This window comes from Mya arenaria, chromosome 16 (genome assembly GCF_026914265.1).
Source record: "Mya arenaria isolate MELC-2E11 chromosome 16, ASM2691426v1".
NCBI classification, from domain to species: Eukaryota; Metazoa; Mollusca; class Bivalvia; order Myida; family Myidae; genus Mya; species Mya arenaria.
In genome coordinates, this window is record NC_069137.1 from 34,358,009 (window position 1) to 34,381,462 (window position 23,454).

General features: G+C 35.7%; 1 protein-coding gene across 1 annotated transcript; it reads left to right on the forward strand.

Annotated features, from left to right (window-relative positions):
- Positions 1-6,307: 6,307 nt before the first annotated feature.
- Positions 6,308-10,658, forward strand: LOC128221575 (uncharacterized). Its single transcript, XM_052930180.1, has 2 exons — positions 6,308-6,420; positions 7,884-10,658. The coding sequence occupies exons 1-2, from the start codon at positions 6,418-6,420 to the stop codon at positions 10,656-10,658; spliced, it is 2,778 nt and encodes a 925-aa protein (XP_052786140.1). The 5' UTR covers positions 6,308-6,417.
- Positions 10,659-23,454: the final 12,796 nt, after the last annotated feature.

The following is a 23,454-nucleotide window of genomic DNA, read 5'->3' on the forward strand; positions in this document are numbered from 1 at the left end:
TATTGTAGACAACCCAAATGACACGACCAGAGAGCTGTAGAACTAATACAGATCTATATTTTTAATAAAAATTCATTTTTAAAATAAAAGCTAAGGTCAAGAGTGTTTTACATGTTTAAGTTGAATCTTTTGAAAGGATTTTAAATTATGGCCTCGGTAAACATTTTGAACAACAATGCAAACCAAACAACATAAAACAAGAGCTGTCACAGTATGTGATGGATGCCCCCGAATGTAACATTGACCTTTGAACAACATGAAAATGTGATATTGCCTTTACGTGTCAAATACACATGTCAAGTTATTTTAAATTGCTTCTGAACATAAGAAAATACCATCCATACTTGACATCCTACACTCTTATGTCCTCATATTCAGCATTCCAATGTGAATAAACATCTAAGTGTATCTTTCATACGGCAAATTATTTTAAAATTTGTCCATACAAGAAAAAGCTACAGCCCGGACACGACAACCTATACTCTATGTCCTTATATGCAGTATTTCGTTGTGAATAGACACCTTCCATTGTGAATATACACCTAAGTGTGACCTTGACCTTAGAGGTAGGGACACGGGTCTTGCACGCGACACGTCGTCTTGGTATGTCGACAAATGTGGCAAGTCATTTTAAAATCTGTCCATACAAGAGAAAGTTACAGTCCGGACACGACAGCCTTTACTCTATGTCCTTATATGCAGCATTCCAGTGTGAATAAATGTGTGACCGACCTTGACCTTACAGGTAGGGACACGGGTCTTGCACGCGACACGTCGTCTTGGTATGTCGACAAATGTGGCAAGTCATTTTAAAATCTGACCATACAAGAGAAAGTTACAGCCCGGACACAACTCATACTCATGTCCTTATATATACAACATTCCAGTGTGAATAAACACCAAGTGTGACCTTGAACTTAGAGATAGGGACACGGATCCTCCACGCGACACGTCGTCTTGGTATGTCGACAAATGTGGCCAGTCATTTTAAAATCTGTCCATTCAAGAGAAAGTTACAGCCCTGACATGACAACCTATACTCTATGTCCTAATATGCAGCATTCTATTGTTAATAACACTAACGTGACCTTGACCTTAGAGGTAGGGACACTGGTCTTGCACGCGACACGTCGTCTTGGTATGTCAAACACATGTGGCAAGTTATTTTAAAATATGTCCACACAAAAGAAAGTTACAGCCCGGACACATCAACCTATACTCTATGTCCTTATATGAAGCATTCCATTGTGAATAAAGACCTAAGTGTGACCTTGACCCTTAAGGGAGGGACACGGGTCTTACATGCGACATGTCTTCTTGGTATGTCGACAAATGTGGCAAGTATTTTAAAATATGTCCATACAAGAGAAAGTTACAGCCCGGACATGACAACCTATACTCTATGTCCTTATATGCTGCATTCCATTGTGAATAAACACCTAAGTTTGACTTTGACCTAGAGGATGGGACACGGGTCTTGCACGCGACACCTCGTCTTGGTATGTCAAACACATGTGGCAAGTTATTTTAAAATCTGTCCATACAGGGGAAAGTTACAGCCCGGACACGACAACCTATACTCTATGTCCTTATATGCAGCATTCCATTGTGAATAAACACTGTGACCTTGGCCTAAGAGGTAGGGACATTGGGTCTTGCACGCGACACGTCATCTTGTTATGTCAAACACATGTTTTTTTTTTAAAAATCTGTCCATACAAGAGAACGTTACAGACCGGACACGAGTTATTGAGCCTGACGGACGGACAGACGGACTAACAGTGCAATTTTAATATGCACAGGCGACGTCATTTGGTAATTTTAGCGTTGGCATTGAGGAATCAGCGTAGAGTATAAAAATTGCCTGTAAACACTCATTCCAGACATAGACAACCTTTTAAGTAGTCATAAATATGATAAAAATGCCAAAAAACTCATGGACAAAATTCATGAAATATATAATCTTTTAGACATATTGCAGTAAGTTTTTAACAATTCAAACGTTAAGCTCAACTAATTGAGTACCCAGAATCCAAGATGCATTTTGAAAGATTCAAAACCAGACATGCTAAAAAATATTCTTTCTTGGAGACGGTATTCCTTTCTCGGAAATCCCTGTCGATTTTTGCGAATATCCATTGAAACCAGTTGAATAAGACTGCTGACAGAAATTGGATCGCAGATTTTATATTTAAGTTCAAAAATTGATGTTTTATTCATTTTTCTTATACCGTTAGTAACGGTTTAGGCCATAAAACTTTAATTTTCGAACGGAAATATCATCATCTACGCACTGATTTTTTGTCAGCAATCTTATATCAATATCATTGGTTTGCAGATATTTACGCAAACATTTGCTCTTTCCAAGACAAAAAAATATATAAAAAGTTGTAAAAAAAAGTAAATATGTGAGACAGTCATCGAAATTAGACTTTTGGATGAACAAGCCCGAATTCATATACTATTGCTTGGCATCAAAAGTTTGCAGCTTTAAGAATACAAACACATAAAAACGATCACTTTCTAGACAGTATTGATGCATGTATAAACTACATTCTGTACAACATACACAAAAAGTATTCTATGGAAATCGATCGTTTATCCAAATTATCTTAAATCCGAATACCACATGTTAATTGAATTTGCAAATGTTGAGACGGCGTTTTATTTATGGAATCTCAAGTCAATTTTGTTGTTGATTTCATAACTTGTACATAGGACAACTCGAGTTAATTAGACAGTGTCAATTCAAAAAGAAATGCGTTAAATTGTCTTCGTCATCGTCTTTGGCCCCGCCTCAATCAGCCACAATAACTTTCGGTAGAACTCGTTCACCAGTTTATGTAAAAAAATAAAGTATCACAGTAACATCTGTTTTAGTGACGTCACATTGCGGAGTTCATCTACTATTTAACTTGAAAACCGTTCTGTATTTTCGACGAAGGCATTTGATTCTTCAGCAATAATTTGTCTATGCTCTTCCCATAGATCATCTTGTCCAGAAGTGAGGAGAAGGTGTTCTGTGACCTCTTGGTGCTGTATTCCAGTTATGTTGTAGAGGTTAGATAACATTTTTTCCCTTTCAGCACAAAAGAGATTGCAGTCAATCAGGTAATTAGAAATGGTTTCAGGTTCACCACAAATACACCTGGTGGCGGCGGCTTTGCCTTTTGGTGGTTTACCCACCCAGATATTGTATTACGGGAAACATAGCGTAACACTTGTCAACCTATTCTTGTTGACTTTGAATTTATTTTTTGGCATTTTGAATAAATGCCCGGCCATTATCAATCAACGCAGTGTTTCTTGTAACTTTTCCTGCATACATTACTAGTTCAACCGGCTTGCGGTCGCCTTAACAACATTATAAGTGTACGATATATAAACACCAGCGGATTTCGTTGACTCAAATTGTGTAGGTGATCATTCAATTTGCAGTGCCCACTCTGAAGCTGTAGAGAGAATGCGTTGGTTTGGAAGGAAGTTGAATGAAATTTTCTTCTGTTTAACAGAGGTGCATCCTCGTAACCCCAGTAACCAAGCATGGTATAGGTTATGATACATTTGGGGTGCCGAGGATGCAGAGGTGCGGTTGGAATGTTGTCTTCATGCCTTTTCTGAAATGTCACATGTATCTTCTTGCCCATTTGATATGAAGCGCATTTCTTGCTGCTGATTTGATGTCACCTTGGGAAACTGCTGTCATAAGATCCTCATCCAGCAACTCTTTTGCAGCTTTTTTTGGCCAGCATATCAGCTAACTCATTTCCTCATTTCCTTGAATGTCAGCATGGCCTGGTGTCCAGGAATTTTTAACATGCCTGTTCACAAGATTGCAGAAGGTTTCGCTGTATTTCAGTGATCAAGCTTTTGTGAAAAAAGAAGGACGTACCATCCTAAAGTGAGGATATCAGCTGAGGTTTATCATACGAAGCCTTGGAGGGCCACTTTTGAGTTTCGACTTACGGGTACTTTGACTTTTGACTTTTGACTTTCGACTTATGACTTATGACTTTTGACTTATTACGTTTGAGATGCATGCCTCATCTCATGATGGCGGACAAGGAATATTCAGAAGAAGTAAGTTCATTTGTCTTAGTTTTTTCTTGTATTATTTGCGAAATAATTGAAAACAAAACATATATACACACGTCCGCGAACAGTGTGTTATTAATTTGCAATTAATTCGGAAAGAAGAGTCGAAAACACTTTGTTTGCATGGCACCGTTCATGCAAAACACCGGCACAAATGGTGTTTGGTTTTTATTTCTAATGTACTAGAAAGGAACACTTGGGATCCTTTTCCACAACGCTATTTGGGCAGAATTCAAAGTTCACTGAATACTTTGACTTGTATGCACTGTCACTCCATATAGAGCTTCCCTCGAATAGAGCTCCCCGTGTTTTTCTTCTGTCACAAAGTGCACAATGTAGGCCTTTCTGTAACATATTCATTTCAGGAACAGGGAATCTTTGCTACATGTGTAAGCTCAATCTGACATATCTATAAATGAAAAGCCTAAATATTGGATCGGGTTTTAAACCCACTTAGATCAGCATTGTTTGTTGCCGTTTGCAGTTTCAAATTTGTAATTTAAACTATCGCATTTCATCCGTGGTTCATCCGTCCGTCCGTCCGTCCGTCCTTCAGTCCTTTCTTTAACAAATTATTGGTATCGCAACCCGCAAGTCGCAAGAAACTACTGAGTATAATTCAATGAAGCGTGACCACCATCATACAGTACCATATTAGTTGCTAGAATAGCGTTGCTAGGTCAATGGTCAAGGTCACATTGACCTACCTTTGAAATCGTCGTATATTCACTGGAAATAATGTATTGATTTCAATGACACTTGGTCCTAATTGAAAATGGGTCACTGAGTCAAAGGTCATCGTGAGCTGATTTTGAAATCGGGTTCTGCTCAATAACTGGTAAAAATGTTCACCTGAAGCGCCTGTAAAGAAAGCTCTACATAAGGAACTAGATAGATTTAATTATAGCGCACTCAATTGTTTTTGGACTGGGTTCCTAAGGCCGCGTTTGGTCCCCTAAGCCCTTTGATCCAAAAAATATATGATAATAACACGAACACTGTCAACGGTTCCGGCCATTATTTCACACTTAATGCTGTATAAACACGTCCTTGCTAAATTATGTACGTCCCAGCCATATGTGACAACTATCAAATAAGCTGTATGTGGGCTTTCAAATGTTTTTAACGAATAGAGCTCCCTTTTAAAGACAGCACTATTCGTTGAAGTTCATCGAGATCCCGTGTAACTCGTTTCGATGGGAGCTCTATAGGGTGTGACAATGCACACTTAATCAAGTTGATGAGGAATGAAATAAAGCTAAAGGGGGAACAGTTTAGCATTGTTTCGAAATAGTATTGGGGCGGTTTAATCTTTTGTCCGAGGTCTTTCGCTCTTTGTGAAGGTAAATTTCCGATTGTTCGCTTTCAAAAGGCCATAGATGTGAGAATTTCTATGTTTTGTAGTCCCTTATATATGAATATGATGTAAATTTATATGCTTCTTCAAGAGTCTACACTTAAATTTTCAGTACTTGTTATAAGTCTGCTACTTGTAAGGAAATAGTTTCGTCCTCGTCAGTTTCGTAACCAGAATGCAATATTCGTATCCTCGACCTTTCGTTCGCGATTCATATTTTGCTGTTCCGTCCTAGATGTTGTTAGTACCCTTTTATTTAGGTGGATTACAGTGGTGTACTAGTGTACTATGCTTTTTCATGTGAACTGAGTATAATTTGGTTCCTTAAGTCCTGTTTATAGATCTATGAAACTATTGATACTATCAATAGATAAATACCTCTATGTACTTGACTTATTTAGTCATTTGATATGCTTAAACACCATTTTAATTGGATTATTACAGCATATTGAGCTTCGGGCATTGGGGATTATGCGCCCTTATAGTATATATTTAATAGGTTATCGGGCTTTCTGGTAAATGTGCATTTCATTCTTTTTTAAGCTTTACGACAAATAAACCTCGGACTAACCGTTCTCGTTATTACCTTCCTCGTCAGGTTAAAGCATTATGATGCGGTGCACAACGTTTACCTATGTTGTTTTAGGAAAACCGTGGCTGGTCTGTAGCATATGCCTTTAATAGTTCGAATAGTTTACTCTTTTTTTATATTTCCGAAGAAACCGAAAGGAGCGTGTTGTGTAATAAAATAATAATTTATATATACATGTAACTGGTCGTTTCTTTCAGAATTCAGATTCTTGTTGAATGTCAGATGTACAGCTAATACACTTCATACTTTGCAGGAAAGAGGAGAGCGGATTAAAGCAGTAATTGAAAATATTCGTACTCGTAGTAAAAAGCTGAAGAAGAAAGCTCTGGTGCCTGCTACTAAAAAAGTCAGTGAGCCAAAAGAAAAGGAAAAAATGGTAAATATGTCTAAAAATAGATTTGTCTTGGTACTGGCAGGGGAACGACTTACAATAACAAGGTATTCTTTATTGGAAACCACTTTATTAGCTCCATTTTTTGATGAAAAAGCAATTGTTAACACTGCAACTTTTAATGAATGTCGTTCGTTGGCAAAGTCAGGTAGAAACATGCACTATCTCCTTATCTAAACAGAAGATTGTAAGCGGTGCAAATATATATAACATATTTCATAACTTGAAAACCACTGGATGGAATTTGATATAACTTCATACAATGGTAGAGCTCATGAGAGGAAGTGAAGTGTACAAGAACCATAACTTATTTGCTTAATTACTGAGTTATTTTCCTTTGTTACTTTTTCTTGTCCGGAGCATAACTTGAAAACTACTGGATGGAATTTCATATAACTTTATACATGGCGGTGGGGAATATAGTTGTCCTTCAGACTGCAATCTTGTTAATTTCTGTTTTGTAGAACTTTGCATACAATTGATCTATAATAGAAGTTATTATAACACATATATAATATGCCATTTCTTAGGATTTTTCACTACAACTGCTAATACTACTACTACTGTTATTGATGCTGCTATCGCTCTGCTACTGCTACTACATCTACTACTTCTACTACTACTAGAACTACTACTACCAATACTACTACTGCTTATACTACTTTTACTACTACTGCTTCAACTACTTCTACTACTACTGCTGCGGCTTCTACTTCTAATACTTCTTCTATTACTACTAGTACTACTACTACCGCTAATACTACAACTACTACTATTTGTACTACGACTGCTTCTACTACTACTACTACTACTGCGGCGGCTTCTACTTCTACTACTACTATAACCTTTACTCCTACTACTACTTCTACTACTACTACTACTACTACTACTACTACTACTACTACTACAGCTGATACTACTACTACTACAACTACTTCTACTACTTCTAATAATACTGCTTCTGCTACTACTACTACTTCTACTACTAGTACTACTACAACTTCACTTCTAGTACTACTTATACCACTACTACTACTACTACTACTACTACTACTACTACTACTACTACTACAATTATACTACTACTACTACTACTACTATTGCTGCTGCTAACTACTACTACATGTACTACTACTACTGTTGCTACTGCTGCTGTTGCTGCTACTACTACTACTACTACTACTACTACTTCCATTACTACTACTACTACTACTTCCACCGTCTACCGTTACTAGCCCTACTAGCGCTATTACTTCTAGTACTACTACTACTACTACTACTACAACAACAACACAACAACAACTACTACTACTACTCATACTACAACTGCTACTGCTTCTACTACTTCTACTACTACTACTACTACTACTACTACTACTACTACTACTACTACTACTACTACTACTACTTTTTCATTTAGGACTACATGTTCTACTTATTTCATTTAGGATGCTGCAGGACAGGAAAAGAGAAAACAGAAACCTAGCGGCCGTCATACTATGTACAAGCTACATATCGGATGGCGCCATTACTGTCAAGGTGACTTTAGACAAATTACATCAAGACGAGGTGGGGGCATTCGGAAGATGGAATATAATATAACGGAGCCTCAGTCAGTGGAATCAATAATTGAAGTCGGCAAACGTTTATTTTTTCCGAATGGAAGAAATTCTTTTGGAAATTTAAATGATATGGAAGTGAATTTAACTAATTACAGCGGTGAGAAAATTGAACGCTTCTGCAATATAGATGAACAACCGTGTACATTTCAAGAATTTTTGAAGTCAACAGGAAGGTACTCGTCTCAATTCCATGTTTATCTTTCGACGAAAAGCATTACCTATGATAAAATAACGCCACTGGAAGAAACAAGTGAAACGAGTTATCTTGCCAACAGGAAGACAATACAAGGACTGCATGTACAGTATACTAAGAATGAAACATCAGAATATTCAGGAGACACCTCAATTATCACATGTCATAGCACAAAACAATGCAGGGAATTATCAGGTATTCCTGATGACATAGACGATTACGACCCTCTTGAAGATGGTTATAATGTAACGTATCTGGCTGTAAATGATAAGGTTTACATGGAGCGAACTTCGTCTGGCCTCAGTTTTCCACAAGACGTCGCTGGACAAGACAGTGCATATATATTTCATGGACCTAATGAGATATGTGGAATGAATGAAGGCAAAGTTGTTTTAGGCGTAGTAACAAACTGTTCTGAAAACGTTAATTACACATGGTATAAGGATCAAAGCATATATGCAGCAGGGATTAATCTCATGTTGATACATACAAATGACACTGGTGTCTATAATGTAAAATGCCAAGTAGGCGAAACGTTGTACACCTTTGAAGAGAGTGTTGAAATAGCTTTGCCCGCAACTACAGATAGATATGACATGGATATGCGAATCGACAGCGAGGTTACTGAAAATCTGAACACCACACACTTTGGCATAACTGCTGATTTGAAAGATTGCGTTTCTAATACAGCAGCTACAGATTCTAGCCTAGACATGGTTACACAAACGTTTATTGAAACAAGTGATTTGGGTGAAAATGATGGTAAAGGTACACACAGTTTAACAACAACAACTTTTATCTGTGACAAAGATGGCACATGTGCAAATGCTGTATCAGCAGCTTGTGAAACAAGTGTATTCTGTGAAAAAGACGGCATAGGTGCAAACGCTGTTTCAACATTTCTTGAAACAAGTGTAATCCATGAAAGAGATGCCACAGGTGCAAACGCTGTTCTTACATTTCCTGAAACAAGTGTAATCCATGAAAAAGATGGCACAGGGGCAACTGCTATTCCAACAATTCCTGAAACAATTCCTGAAACAAGTGCAATGTGTGTAAACAATGGTACAGGAACAAATACTATTTCGACAATTCCTAAAGTAGATGTAATCTGTGAAAAAGATGGCAAATGTTCAAAGACTGTTCAGACAATTCCTGCAACAAGTGTAATCTTTGAAAAATATGGTTCAGATGCAAACACCGTTTCAACAGGTTATTTCTGTGAAAAATATGGTGCAGCAGTAAACAAAGCACCAACAGTTACCGAAACAAGTATTTTGATCGAAAATGAGTGTACATGTTCAAATGCTATTTCAACAGTTACAGAAACAAGTTTTTTGGGTGATGTTACAACTGAATTCTTAGATATTTCAACAGGATTTGTGGATTCTGTGGAAACCAGACTGGACAAGGATGAAAATGAAAATGATATTAAAGCTAAGCTTACTGGAAAAAACTCAAGAAAGAGTATGGGTTCTTCTGATAATTTAGTTGCAGAGCAACCACCAGTTAAAAAAGGGTTTACACAGTTGGATGCTAATACTGACAACTTAAATGTAAGGTTTGGAGACTTCAAATTATTGGAAAAAATAGGGGAGGGTGGTTTTGGTGAGGTTTACAAAGGTGAATATTTGGGAACAGATATTGCAGTGAAGAAAGTTAAGATAAAACGCATGAAAGTTGTGAAACAGTCAGTGTTGCAAGAAGTTGTCACAAACAGTCATCTTAGGCATCCAAACATTGTTCTACTGATGGGTTACTCAATCAATACTGACTGTCTCTATCTTCTCACAGAGTTCATTGCAGGTCCAAATTTGGATGATGTGCTTTTTGCTGACAATGAGTACGAATTTACTGTGCCTCAAAAACATGCAGTGGCATTGCAAGTATGTCAGGGTGTAGCATATTTACATAATCATAATCCAATAGTTATTCACAGAGACATTAAGCCTGAAAACATTTTGCTGACGAGAAATTTGGAAACGGCAAAACTTTGTGACATGGGATTGTCTAAGGTGAAGGTAATGAATACCATGACCAAAACAGTTGCAGATCGCAGAGAGACACAGCCAGGAACTCTAGCTTATCAAGCTCCAGGGATTCTTCTGCAAGCTAGGAGAGGCAGAACACAAGCAGATGTTTGGAGCCTCTGTTGTTCATTAGTTGAGCTCTTTACTGCCAAAACCATATGGGACTTGACCAGTGAGGATGATGAAAATGACGACTCTGTCCAGGTTATAATCCGGGCAATGCAAAGAAAGGATATGCCACATGGCTTAAGTAATTTAGACAGGGAGCATACCCTTTCAGTGCAGCTGAAGGCTGTTATTCAGAAGGGCTTATCATACCAGATTGAGGACAGACCGACAGCATTAGACTTTGTAGTTGCGCTAAAACATGAACTTTAAAGAAATGTGATGAGCAGCTCAGGACCATCATGGCCCTCTTTATCAGATTGACGATTGTTTAGAATGCCCTGTGCAATTAGTAATGTACATGTAGCCTCATTTGGCTATTATATTGGAGGTTATTTTCCCTAACACACCTCATATATCGCATAATACTGGTAAGGATTTATATAGATCTTTGTGTTTTGTGTTAAAGATAATTAACGTTTGAGACAAGTGACCTTTATGTTATTCAGTAGAAAGACAAAAGGGTCCATTTTCTCATGACGGCAGGTATTTGTTAAAATGAGGTTTCACACAATCCGTTTACACAAAGTTATATCTTTTAACATTATAGATCTGATTTAAAGTGCACTTGTTACATTTGCACACAGTGTAAAACAAGACCAGTTGGCTCTTATAGGAGCCCTTTGATTCAGGTATACAGTGTTTGAAATGTTACCGTTAAAATCGTTAAAATACATGTATACATAGAAATCGTTAAAATACATGTATACAAAATACAACAGTAGACTTGTTCATTAGTTTGTTGCAGATAAATAAAAAGGACCATTAAAAGTTCATAAAAGTTATTACGAGTTATATCCATACATACCTTAGAGACAACCTGTATAAATACCTACTTTTGGAAATCATTTGAACACTATTGAGACTATTCCATGAGAGCTTTTAAAAGTTGTTCTGCAGTCAAAGTCATCGGCATTATTGTAGATGTTGTCAAAGTCTGCATTAGCAATACTCAAACTCTTTGGCTTACATGTATATTGTTTTGTATATTTGATCCTTTCCTCAACACCAGCGCCTCTGGACGCCTCTGAAATATCAGATTTTCGAAAATGAAGCATTTGACTATATGGAGCCTATGCTTGAATTCAAATCATTACTTAAGTTTTAACTTAAAAATTGTAAAAGTAGAGACAATGATGAAATGATCTAAAATAAAGCCTGTTGTGGAAAGGGTTCATTTGTACAAAATGCCATTAATTTGTGAAATTCATTGTAGCAATTTGAAACAATTCATTGTAGCAATTTGAAACAATTGAGTTACATTAGTTAAACAAGAGTTTGTGAAACACAAATGCCCCCCCTCAAAGCAGATATTTCTTTTCTAATGTATGTCAAAGATGGCCAAGATTAAACTTATAAAAAGTAGGTCAAATGTCAAGGTCACAGGTCAAAAAAGTTGGTATGTTTGCATATATCATGTCACAAGCAATATATACCTATAAAACATGAAAAGCCTTGCCATCAAATCACAGTACTGAATGACCTTCACCTTTGACCTACTGACCTCAAAAGAAATAGGAGTCATCTACTCATCATCCCGAACCTCCCTACCAAATATAAGGACTGTAGGTTTAAGGGCTATGTCATAATTCGAAAATTATATTCCCTGGCCTAAACTGTCTATTCTAATTTGTCAGCCTAGTTCTACGATATCGATAGTAAATATCCAAAACAGTGTTTCTGCAACCTGACAATGTTGAATGGAAGGTATCTGCATAATGTTAGCCTCCAATTACGACTAATTACTACCGGACAAGCTAAAACAATAGCTTCCGGCAGTTGCAGGACATCTACCTCACCCCAGTGGTATCAATAAAAAACTCACTAGATAATATAAGACAGATACACTATCTAGAGTCAACGAGAGTTAGATTTTGTAAAAGAAACTGATATAACCTAGAATCGCACAAAACGACTTTGTAAACAACCAATTTTCTCTTGAAATGTTTGAACTTGACCAAATTTGTTTATTTACAAAGTTGTTACAAAATATAATAAGGGTATTCTACTCATTACCACGAACCTCCCTAGCAAATATGATGACTGGAGATGAAAGAATGGACGAGTTATTGATCGGAAACCATTTGGTCAGAATTACAGTATTAAATGACCTTGATGACCTTGACCTTTGACTTATTGACCCAATAAAAATAGGGGTCAGACCGACCGACAGACCGACCGACATGTGCAAAGCAATATACCCCACTTTTTTCAGAAGGGGGCATAATAAAGTTTTTATACCCTCACAATAGAAATTTGGGGGGGGGGGGGTATATAGGAGTCACCCTTTCGGTCGGTCGGTCGGTCTGGCGGTCGGTCTACAAAAGTTTGTCCGGAGCATAACTTTAATACTACTGTAGCTATGTTGATCAAACTTCATATGTAGATAGACCTTGATGAGGGGGTAGTGCAGTGCACAAGCCCATCACTATGCTTGCTCTTTTAAAGGAGTTATTCCCCTTTGTTGTTTTTGGTCTTTTGATTTTGTCCGGAGCATAACTCTTATACTTAAGCTGCTAGTTTGATGAAATTTCGTCTGAAGATAGACCTTGATGAGAGGAAGTGCAGTACTTGAGAACCATAACTCTAATTTGCTTAATTACGGAGTTATTGTCCTTTCTATATTTGTTATGTTTATTGTTAAACCTTGCCCTTATCTACTTAAGGATGCTGTGGGGGGTATTAATCAAATTTAGTGATATTTCTAGTTCATTTAAGAATAAAATCTTAAGTTGTAACTCACAAGTCACAACTCATAACTCACAACTCATAACTCACTTGTGTATAAAGTACCAAGTAAATGTAGTATTGGAAGTTTAAGAGTGTGATTTAAATGCTGTGTGTTGAAGATCGGGTCATATTTACAACCGCTAGAGTGTTCATAAGCATTTTTTAAATTTTTTAAATGACCTAGTGATCTAGATTTTACGGTGGCACTGAGGTGACATGTGCAATATATTTTAAAAGATTAACCTCGGGAAAACGAAATGGACTTAATGACATCCCGAGGGGGGGTTGACGATATACCGGCAATATACCGGAATATCCCCCGCACAGTCCCCACCCACTCATTATTCCGTTCATTCCGTATGCAAGTTGCATACGGAATGAATGGGAGAATGAGTGGGTGGGGACTGTGCGGGGGATATACCAAAAACATAACTCTGGAAAACGAACTTTCTTTTCTCGAATTAAAAATAACCTCGGGAAAACGATCCCGATTTTCTTTTTTAACTCGGGGGAAAACGAAAGTGTTTTTTTATCTCGTTCCCACGACATAAACAGCCAATCAAATTCAAACGAGACTTTTGCTATACATACAATTGCTTTGACCCTTATTTGTCATCTGGTAATCTCGTCTACTTCAACGTCGTCCAGTTCGCTTCCAATTTAAAAGAACTGTTGGCCGAGTATCAAGCAGCTTGAATCCTGATCAGAATCCGAATTACACGGCGTCTGATATCGATCCAAACTGTTTACATACTTATTTTACATTATTGTGGCCGCGGTTAGCATGAAAGGAGTTGAACTCTTTCGTGATATAGGATAAGGACCACGAGACTTTCGCTTTAGACATACTGTTGTTTTAACCTTAACCCTTTACTCCATATGTACTATTTCTATTCATTTGCAAACAGGGTATACCCAGATCACGCCGCTCCTACAGAGGCTGCCTAATCAGGTTATATCCTGTTTGCAAATATGCAATATCCTAGAAATAATTCATCACAATTGGCTATAACAAGTACGTACCATTATAGAGATATATTAAATTATATAGTCATGGTGGGCGGAGTCTTTCTTGAATATTCAAGGAGTAAAGACTGACCCAATTCATTCACAGACTGAACAAATGCGATTCCCGGCGCACTGTGAGTGATCTGCATGCGTTTTTATGGAGGCAACTATGATTGAACTCTTTATTATATGAATATTCAAGCAAGTCTCCACCTACCATGAGTATATAATTGAATATATCTTTATAGTAGCACATAAACTAATGAATATTATTGTCATAGCCGAATCTGAAGATTTAATTTCTATGATATTCCATATTTGCAAACAAGATGTATCCTGACCAGAAAGCAGGCGTAGACAGGAGTATAATGCATATATGGAGTAAAGGGTTAATGTAACTACAGTGCACCTACCATATAAGAAGCCGCATAAGCAGTTTCTGAGACACGTTACAGCTTTATTTATGCCTTAAAACAACTATATAAGCAAGTCAAATGGTAGAACTTTCAAAGACCTTTTCTTGTTTAGAACAATTTTCTGATTTTTAATCGCCATTTTTCGAAACTGATATTCAGTACCCTTAAAGTAGTTTTATCAATAACGTACGCCCATGCAATATTCATTAGTACAATGGGTATTTATGTTTAATCAATTCTCGAAATTAAATTGTTCAACTCAGTATACAGTCGTAGTGCTGACTCAGCGTCCAATGGCATCTGTAGATCTGGCTTCAAAAGATGTGCTAATTCTTTGAATTCCTCACAGTGTCTTTTTGGACGCGAATACATGTCTTTGCAAACATTTACGTCATTCAAGTTCGCTGCATTACCGAAGTCGTGAGTTTCAAACAGACCTGGTATAAAGAACAGTGTGTCAGGTTTTCCACCAATAACCGAAGAATTGGTTTGTTCCCTTATCTCATGAACGTTCCATTGCTGTGCAATCCGGTCTAACTCGGTTTGTATGAGATCCATAAAGCAAAATTTTAAGTTCTCACATTGTATTGCGTCCAGCTCATTAAACGTCCCTGTATCGCGTAAGTCTTTGAAAAAGTTAATCCACCAATGTATTCCATTTTGTCGTAATGTACCCCACCACCTCTCAATGCGCTGGTTCGATGTGCTTTTTCCAACTACAACGCTTCGAACCCCAGCAAACGGATCAGTAGCATCGTGCCGGAAGTATTGCTGCAAAAGTAAAGCAATGCAGTTTTCCGTGCCACCATCAGAACGTAGTATTCGAGGGACTTTTTTATGCTCATTCAATGCATCTAAAAAGTATCTTGCAATTAAGCGTGGGTCATTATTTGAGTCCGAAACCTCTAACCATATTATTTTCCTACTAAACCCATCCACCGCACCATGAATACAAAATCCATATGGCTTTAATTTGTCGTAACCGTCTATATGCCATACAAAATTGGGTCCTTTGGCAAAGTATACTCGCCGGCGGAGACGATGTGCTTTTCGCAGCTCTACACCAACTGGATCCAGCGCTCTCATTATTTCCATGACGTCGTCCCTTTTGACGTACATGTTGTAATCCAGCATTAACCGACGCCACATTGTACGGTAACCTATGCATTGTCCACTTGTTTGTATTTCTCTGTTTATAACATCAGACACAATCTCCAAAGGTGTATATATTATATTACGTCGTTTCAAATTTAAGCGTTTAAGTATCCTCTTTACTGTCCTCAATGACGTTATAATGCCATGTCGTGTCAGTAAAAATGCAACAATTTCATAGATCTTAAAGCCTTTCTGAAAGTACTCTACTGTGAGCAGAGTTTTGTCTGTTATAGATGTTGGTGGTAGGTACCTTGGCACAGTAGCTTGGGCAATACCGAGCAGTATTATGAAACAGACACAGAACACTATCCAAGTTGTCATCTTCATATTTTTCAGTCGAGTAGTTGTGTCTGAAAAACATGTTTATATATATGATATTATTCTCTACATTGTACAACATAGGTAACACTATTGAGTCCAAAGTACTCCATATGTCTTCAAAAAGGAAGTACTCATTAATGGTATATTTCTTACCTAGCTAAACATTTTTAAAACTGGCTCTGTGCTTGCTTGGTAAAGTTACCTACCTATACATGTTTAATGCTGGTTCTGTGTTTGCCCGGTAAAAATGCAGTCTATTTCTTACCTAGCTATACATGTTTAATACTGGCTCTGTGAACGTCTTAAAAGTGATATAACTTGTCAGATCAGAGTTTGTGTTGAGAAAGATAGAACATGTATAACTACTAAAAACATGAAAACATTAACAACATAGTCAACAGATTACTGAACTCATTCACACACACACACACACGCACACACACACACACACACACACACACACAAAATCCTCCGTCACAACCCACAATTAAATATATGCGATATTAAGTATTTGAGCAAGAATAATTAAAATCATTTTAATTCACAGTGTATGTGCCAGAGAAAACGTTTAAAATAGGGGTTACATACCTGAAATCAACGTAGTTCCCTTCAGCTTCTGGAGCACGTGTATAATGCATAGCCTAAGTCAAAAGTCAAAAGTCATAAGTCATAAGTCGAAAGTCGAAAGTCAAAAGTCAAAAGTCAAAAGTACCCGTAAGTCGAAACTCAAAAGTGGCCCTCCAAGGCTTCTGTTTAACTGTCTGTTAGTATCCTTATGTTTATTAAACTGATTATACGACTAAACCCCCAGAAGAGCTATTGAAAAAGCGTCTTCTAACGGTTGTAAGCGGACCGTATACGCGAATTTCGAGTACTCCCACGTGCCGATACATTGTATTTAGAAAAGCACTGATAATAATCTAATGTTTATCTTTCTGAAACATATTTCTATTTATCTTTTTATAAATCTGTATTTATTTATTTATTTATTCATGCATTTATTTGCTCACTAATATATGCAATAAACTGATCGTCGTTTAAGTCAGATACAGTTACTCGTTTATTATTATAAAATGTCCTCTTACAGACTTAAGAAACCGTTTCGCTAGGACGAACACCAGTTTTATATTTTGTATCTATTATATGACTGATACTAACACTGTACACAATAAGGTAAATATATATAATGAGTTCACTAATATCCAAAGAAGTAAACCAAATGGCTACACACTGATTATACAGCGCTCTATAAGGTCGTTCGACTTATTGCATATATCAGGGATATTGGAAAGACTTCAAGTAGATTCGCTTAAAATCATATCAATAAAATGAAAATCTCAAGAATGGCGTAGTGAGAATTCTTTAAATGATGTTTTCTGCGTCATATGATTATTATATTTCAAAATCCAACCTGTCAAGATTCATGCGCTGTCTTAAGTCCCCATATGTCCACGCTTCTCGCATTTGGTTGAACGTTGATTAGTGTAATCTCTTGTATTTTTTTTCGATGCTTGGGTAGACACAATTACTTAAAAGATGTACTCTTACTCCCAAATAAGATTAACCACAATTAATATAATTGTTTTAATATACCAAAACCAATGAATAAATGTCGAAAAGAATGGTTCTAATGATGGATACCGAATTAAATTGGAAAGAAATGTGCAGAAAACACGGTATTTCTACCTTATGATACCACAGAAGATCACAGTATATATTTCAGCACTCACCAATCTTTTTTGGCGCTTTCAACTATTAAATGAACGGTTAAAACATTGTTATCAGTTATTAATAGTTTCCATTAAATGCATTATTTAGAAAGTAGTTAATAGTTTATAAGTCAAAATTTATGATGGTTATACATGTGCTTTTTTGAATAAGAGTGCCACAACAAGGTCCATATCGGTTTTCTTAAAACGAGGTAATTTTTCTTGCTAGATAGTGTTTGCACGCAAACACCTCTCCTGTAGAGTAACCAATTCACATTTGGACCTTATTCAATACCTTATCTGAATGTTCCCAAAAGACTGAAATATTAGTTCATCAAAGAATTAAACATAACGAAAAAATAATTTTAATATTAAGTTCAAACACAATAAATCTAGTTTGATATAATACAGTACTGTAAAAGATAGTCTTAACGTCCCTTCGCACAAAAGACAAACACCTGTATACTACCAGGCGTCAACAATAAATAAGTTTTAAAGAGTCTTAATTGCGCCTCTTAATTCTTACTAATGGTAATACAGATTTGATCATATATCCTTCATAGGAATGACAGCCGCCCACGCAAAACACCCGGTGGATGAAACGTGTTACCGTAGCGATGCACGTAAGGCTTAACTAAAACAGATAACCCCTAATTCATTCCTCAGAATATAGGAACTACGGAATCCATCCGGACATGCATGCATGTATAAACACATATCAAACATATGTATACAAACATCCTTTTATCGAATTTGAATGGAATCGATGATCGCTGTTAGAAGTCAAGACTACAACTGATTTGCTCGCCAATATAACCGACTACCCTAGCTCGAATACCACGTGACCTTCACGCTCAAATAACCCGCGCATCGATAAAAGAATGTAACATCAATATGAGAACGTCATATCGTTATAAGAATGTCACATCAACACCTTAATGTCACATTAATATAAGAATGTCACATAAATATACTAATGTCACATAAACATTAAAATGGCACATCAATATAAAAAATCACATAACATTAGAATGTCACATCAACATAAGAATGTCAAATCAACATATGAAAGTCACTTCAGTATAAGAATGTAACATAACCATTATAATGTCACATTAATATAAGATTGTCACATAAATGTAAAAGTCTTATCGATCAACACAAGGCCAAAAAATAGAGCGTCAATGTATTAAATATCTCATTTTCCATTGAGTTTCCCATGAAAAGGCCGGATCCAGTTAAGCAATCAAGCCAGTGTGTCATCAGTGAGGTGTTACCCATTGTGTCATCACTAAGTTGTCATACAGGGCTAAAAGTGCTAAATGAAGGACAGGTTTGTGCGGTCTTCGGGCTGAAATTGTATTAAACAACAAATCTTCAATCATGTCTAGGTATCTTGATGACAAAATAATTATCCTTGAACAGCATCATCACCAACAGCACCACAATCATCGTTTTAACCATCTTCATTATAATATTAATCATTAACTTTAATATCAATTAAAGTGTATATCTTTGTTGTACGAATGCCATTCGAACGAACTATAGAGACATTTCCATTAAATATTATCTTTATTTAAGTTCTAAAATTATATAAGGCAATGTTTTGATCAATTCGTACCATTGCAAATGCCACTGATGGAGCATCATTCAGGTTGCAAGAGGTATCACTTCGAGTTACAAGGTGGGACACATCCGGTTCCCTGGACACTGAAATATTGAACCACATTTGGGTTTAGTAAAGGTTAAGTTAAAAAATCGTCATCTTGATTAAAAATAAAGTCAAAGGTAATAATTTGTAATAAGGATACTATGGAATTATGTAATCTTATTGTTAGATGGCCGTGTACAACTGTTAAGAATGAAATCCATTTAATGAACGTCATTTCATATCTTGGTAAAACCCCCAAAGTTCTAGTCGATAACATGGAGGTATGTAACGTCATTTCAAGTCAACTGAATAAAGAGTATAAAAGAGTATAAACGTTAATTGTGACAATCCCAACTTCCCTTAAAATGAACAGGAAAACACTGTACCCAAAACATAAACCCAAGGTTAATCTATAGTCTATCAGGGATCATAATTTGTATTCAGTATGATATGGAAGTATGTGATATAATTGTGTGATGGTACTGAACAACGCTGTAAAGTATGATCGCTGACAACAATGCTTAGACGATAAGTATAACCCTCCTTATTGTTCGAAAGGTCAGGCTAGAAACAATACGATCATTTTGCAAGACCGAATTGACAATCAATAACACTACTATCCCCTGTACAGCGACTGTAAGCATTTTCATCAATATTACAATTGACCATGTATAACCGAATCATAGTTATATCATTTCTTTTAAACTCAAGTTTTATACACAATGCTCACCTGCTCCTGGCCAAGTACCACAAGTGATATGTCATCCAAAGGTTAATGCATGGAGCATCGATTCAAAACCGAATGGTGGGACACACGCTGAAACATTGAACGAACGCACTCATTTATATAAAACAACAACGTTAAATATATAATAAAATCAAGTTTCATCATCAAATAAACAAATGTTAAACATATAATTTAAAAAGCAAATATCAAATTAAGCACCTCCAATGTGCATTATTAAATTAATATATATAAACACGATAATATGGAATAGGCATTTTCTGCTACTCCAGTTAAGTTAAAGAAATCTTGGGAGAGGATGCTGTCACCTTTTAGCACTTTCGCTGTAAGGTTTCTAAAACCAACAGAAAATGCCTTTTCAATTTTCGTGTATTTGCGAATCAATAATTAAATGAAAACCATTTTTAAAGATTAATTCATTATAAGTTCATGAAATATAAAATAACCTACTTAATGAACACATTCTTTCAAGATGAATTGTTTAAAAAAGAACAATGCTAAGCGAAATAGTGCGAACAAAATTTATACAAGAAAGTGAGCAAAATTATACATATCTTTGTTCATGAAGTTGTCCACATAACCTTACGCAAACCTGACTGCAACTGGAAAGGGCATCTCTTCTGGTTGGATGGCTGGCCACTTCAGGTACCCTGGACGCTGTAACATTTTATTTATATGAAAGACCGATGCAGTAACTTATATCAATATGTAGTTCATATATAAGATAAACAAATATCGTAATTAAATAAACAATTGTTAAGCATGTGAATTAAAGTTGTTATAAACAAATATCATTCGAATTAAATTAAATTGTGTTCATTAAACAAATATTTTCATATGAATTAAATCAGTTTTTTATTGTTTTGCACTTTCATTTCATGAGGTCTTTCCTACCAGTGTAATTATAAATCACGTTTAGATTTGTACAAATGAAGACCCTCCAATGTGAAACATTTTATTTAAAATACTATATTTTGACATACACGAAAATGAAATAGACATTTTCTGCTACCTGTGTTCGGTTAAAGAAATCTTGGGAAAGGATGCTGGCACCTTTAAGCATTTTCACTGTAAGATTTCTTAAACCAACAGAAAATGCCTTTCCAATTTTCGTGTATTTGAAAAAAGAACTACTTATTCGAATACTCATAAATATATGTTTAATAAAATAACTGACTTATTAAGAACCTTTAAAAATGTTGACCACATATTTTAATTAATTCATTATATGGCTGTGAAATATAAAGTGACCTACTTATTGAAAACATTCTTTCAAGATGAATTGTTTAAATAAAAACAATGCTGAGCCAAATAGTGCAAACAAAAACTTTTACAAAAAAGTGAGTAAAATAATACATATCTTTGTTGATGAAGTTGTCCACATAACCTTACGCAAACCTGACTGCAACTGAATCCGCATTGTGCCTTTTCGCCAACTCCACTGCAAAGGGCATCTCATCCGGTTGGTAAGATGGCCACTTCAGGTATCCTGGACGTTGTAACATTGTTATTTATATGAAAGACCGATGCAGTAACTTATTTCAATATGTAGTTCATATAATAAATAAGCAAATATCGTAATTAAATAAACAATTGTTAAAAATGTTAATTAGAGTAGTTATTAACAATAAACATTCAAAATCAGTTAAATCATGTTCATTAAACAAATGTGTTCATATGATTAAAATCAGTTTTAAATTGTTTTGCACTCTCTTTTCACGAGCCTTTCCTACCAGTTAATTATAAACCACGTTTAGACTTGTACAAATGAAGCCCCTCCAATGTGAAACATTTTTTTTAAAAATATAATATTTCGACATACACCAAAATGAAATAAACATTTTCTGCTACTTGGGTTCGGTTAAAGAAATCTTGGGAAAGGATGCTGGCACCTTTTAGCATTTTCACTGTAAGAATTCTAAAACCAACAGAAAATGCCTTTTCATTTTTTTTCGATATTTGAAAAAAGAATAATTAATTCGAAAAATCATAAATATATGTTTAATAAAATAATTGATCTAATAAAAACCTTTAAAAATGCTGACCAAATATTTTAATTAGTTCATTATAAGGCTATGAAATATAAAGTGACCTACTTATTGAAAACATTCTTTCAAGATGAATTGTTTAAAAAAAAAACAATGCTGAGCCAAATAGTGCAAACAAAAACTTATACAAAAAAGTGAGTAAAATAATACATATCTTTGTTGATGAAGTTGTCCACATAACCTTACGCAAACCTGACTGCAACTGAAGTCGCATTGCGCCTCTTCGCCAACTCCACTGCAAAGGGCATTTCTTCCGGTTGGATGGCTGGCCACTTAAGGGACCCTGGACGCTGTAACATTGTTATTTATATGAAAACCCGATGCATTAACTTATTTCAATATGTAGTTTATATATAAGATAAGCAAATATCGTAATTAAATAAACAATTGTTAAACATTTGAATAAAGGTAGTTTTAAACAAATGTCGTTCGAATTAAATTAAATTATATTCATTAAACAGATATTTTCATATGAATTAAATTAGTTTTATATTGTTTTGCACTCTCTTCCCACCAGTTACATTATAAACACGTTTAGACTTGTACAAATGAAGCCCCTCCAATGTTAAACATTTATTTAAAAATACTATATTTTGACATACACGAAAATGAAAAAGACATTTTCTGTTACTTGGGTTCGGTTAAAGAAATCTTGGGAAAGGATGCTGGCACCTTTTAGCATTTTCACTTAAGATTTCTAAAACCAACAGAATATGCCTTTCCAATTTCGTGTATTTGGAAAAAAGAATCATAAATCCGAAGAATCATTGATATGTTTAATAAAATAATTGATTTAATAAGAACCTTTAGAAATGTAATCAATATATTTTAATTAATTCGTGATAAGGCTATGAAATATAAAATGACCTATTTAGTGAAAACGTCTCTTAAGATGAATTGTTAAATAAAACAAAAACAATGCTGAGCCAAACAGTGAAAATAAAACTTGCACAAAAAAGTGAGAAAAATAATACATATCTTTGTTGAAGCTTTCCACATAGCCTTACGCAAACCTGACTGCAACTGTAGCCGCATTACGCCTCATCGTCAATTCCACTGTGAAGAGCATCACTTCCGGTTGGATGGTTGGCCACTTAAGGTACCTTGGACTCTGTAACATTGTTATTTATATGAAAGCCCGATGCAGTAACTTATTTCAATATGTAGTTCATATATAAGATAAGCAAATATCGTAATTAAATAAACAATTGTTAAACATGTGAATT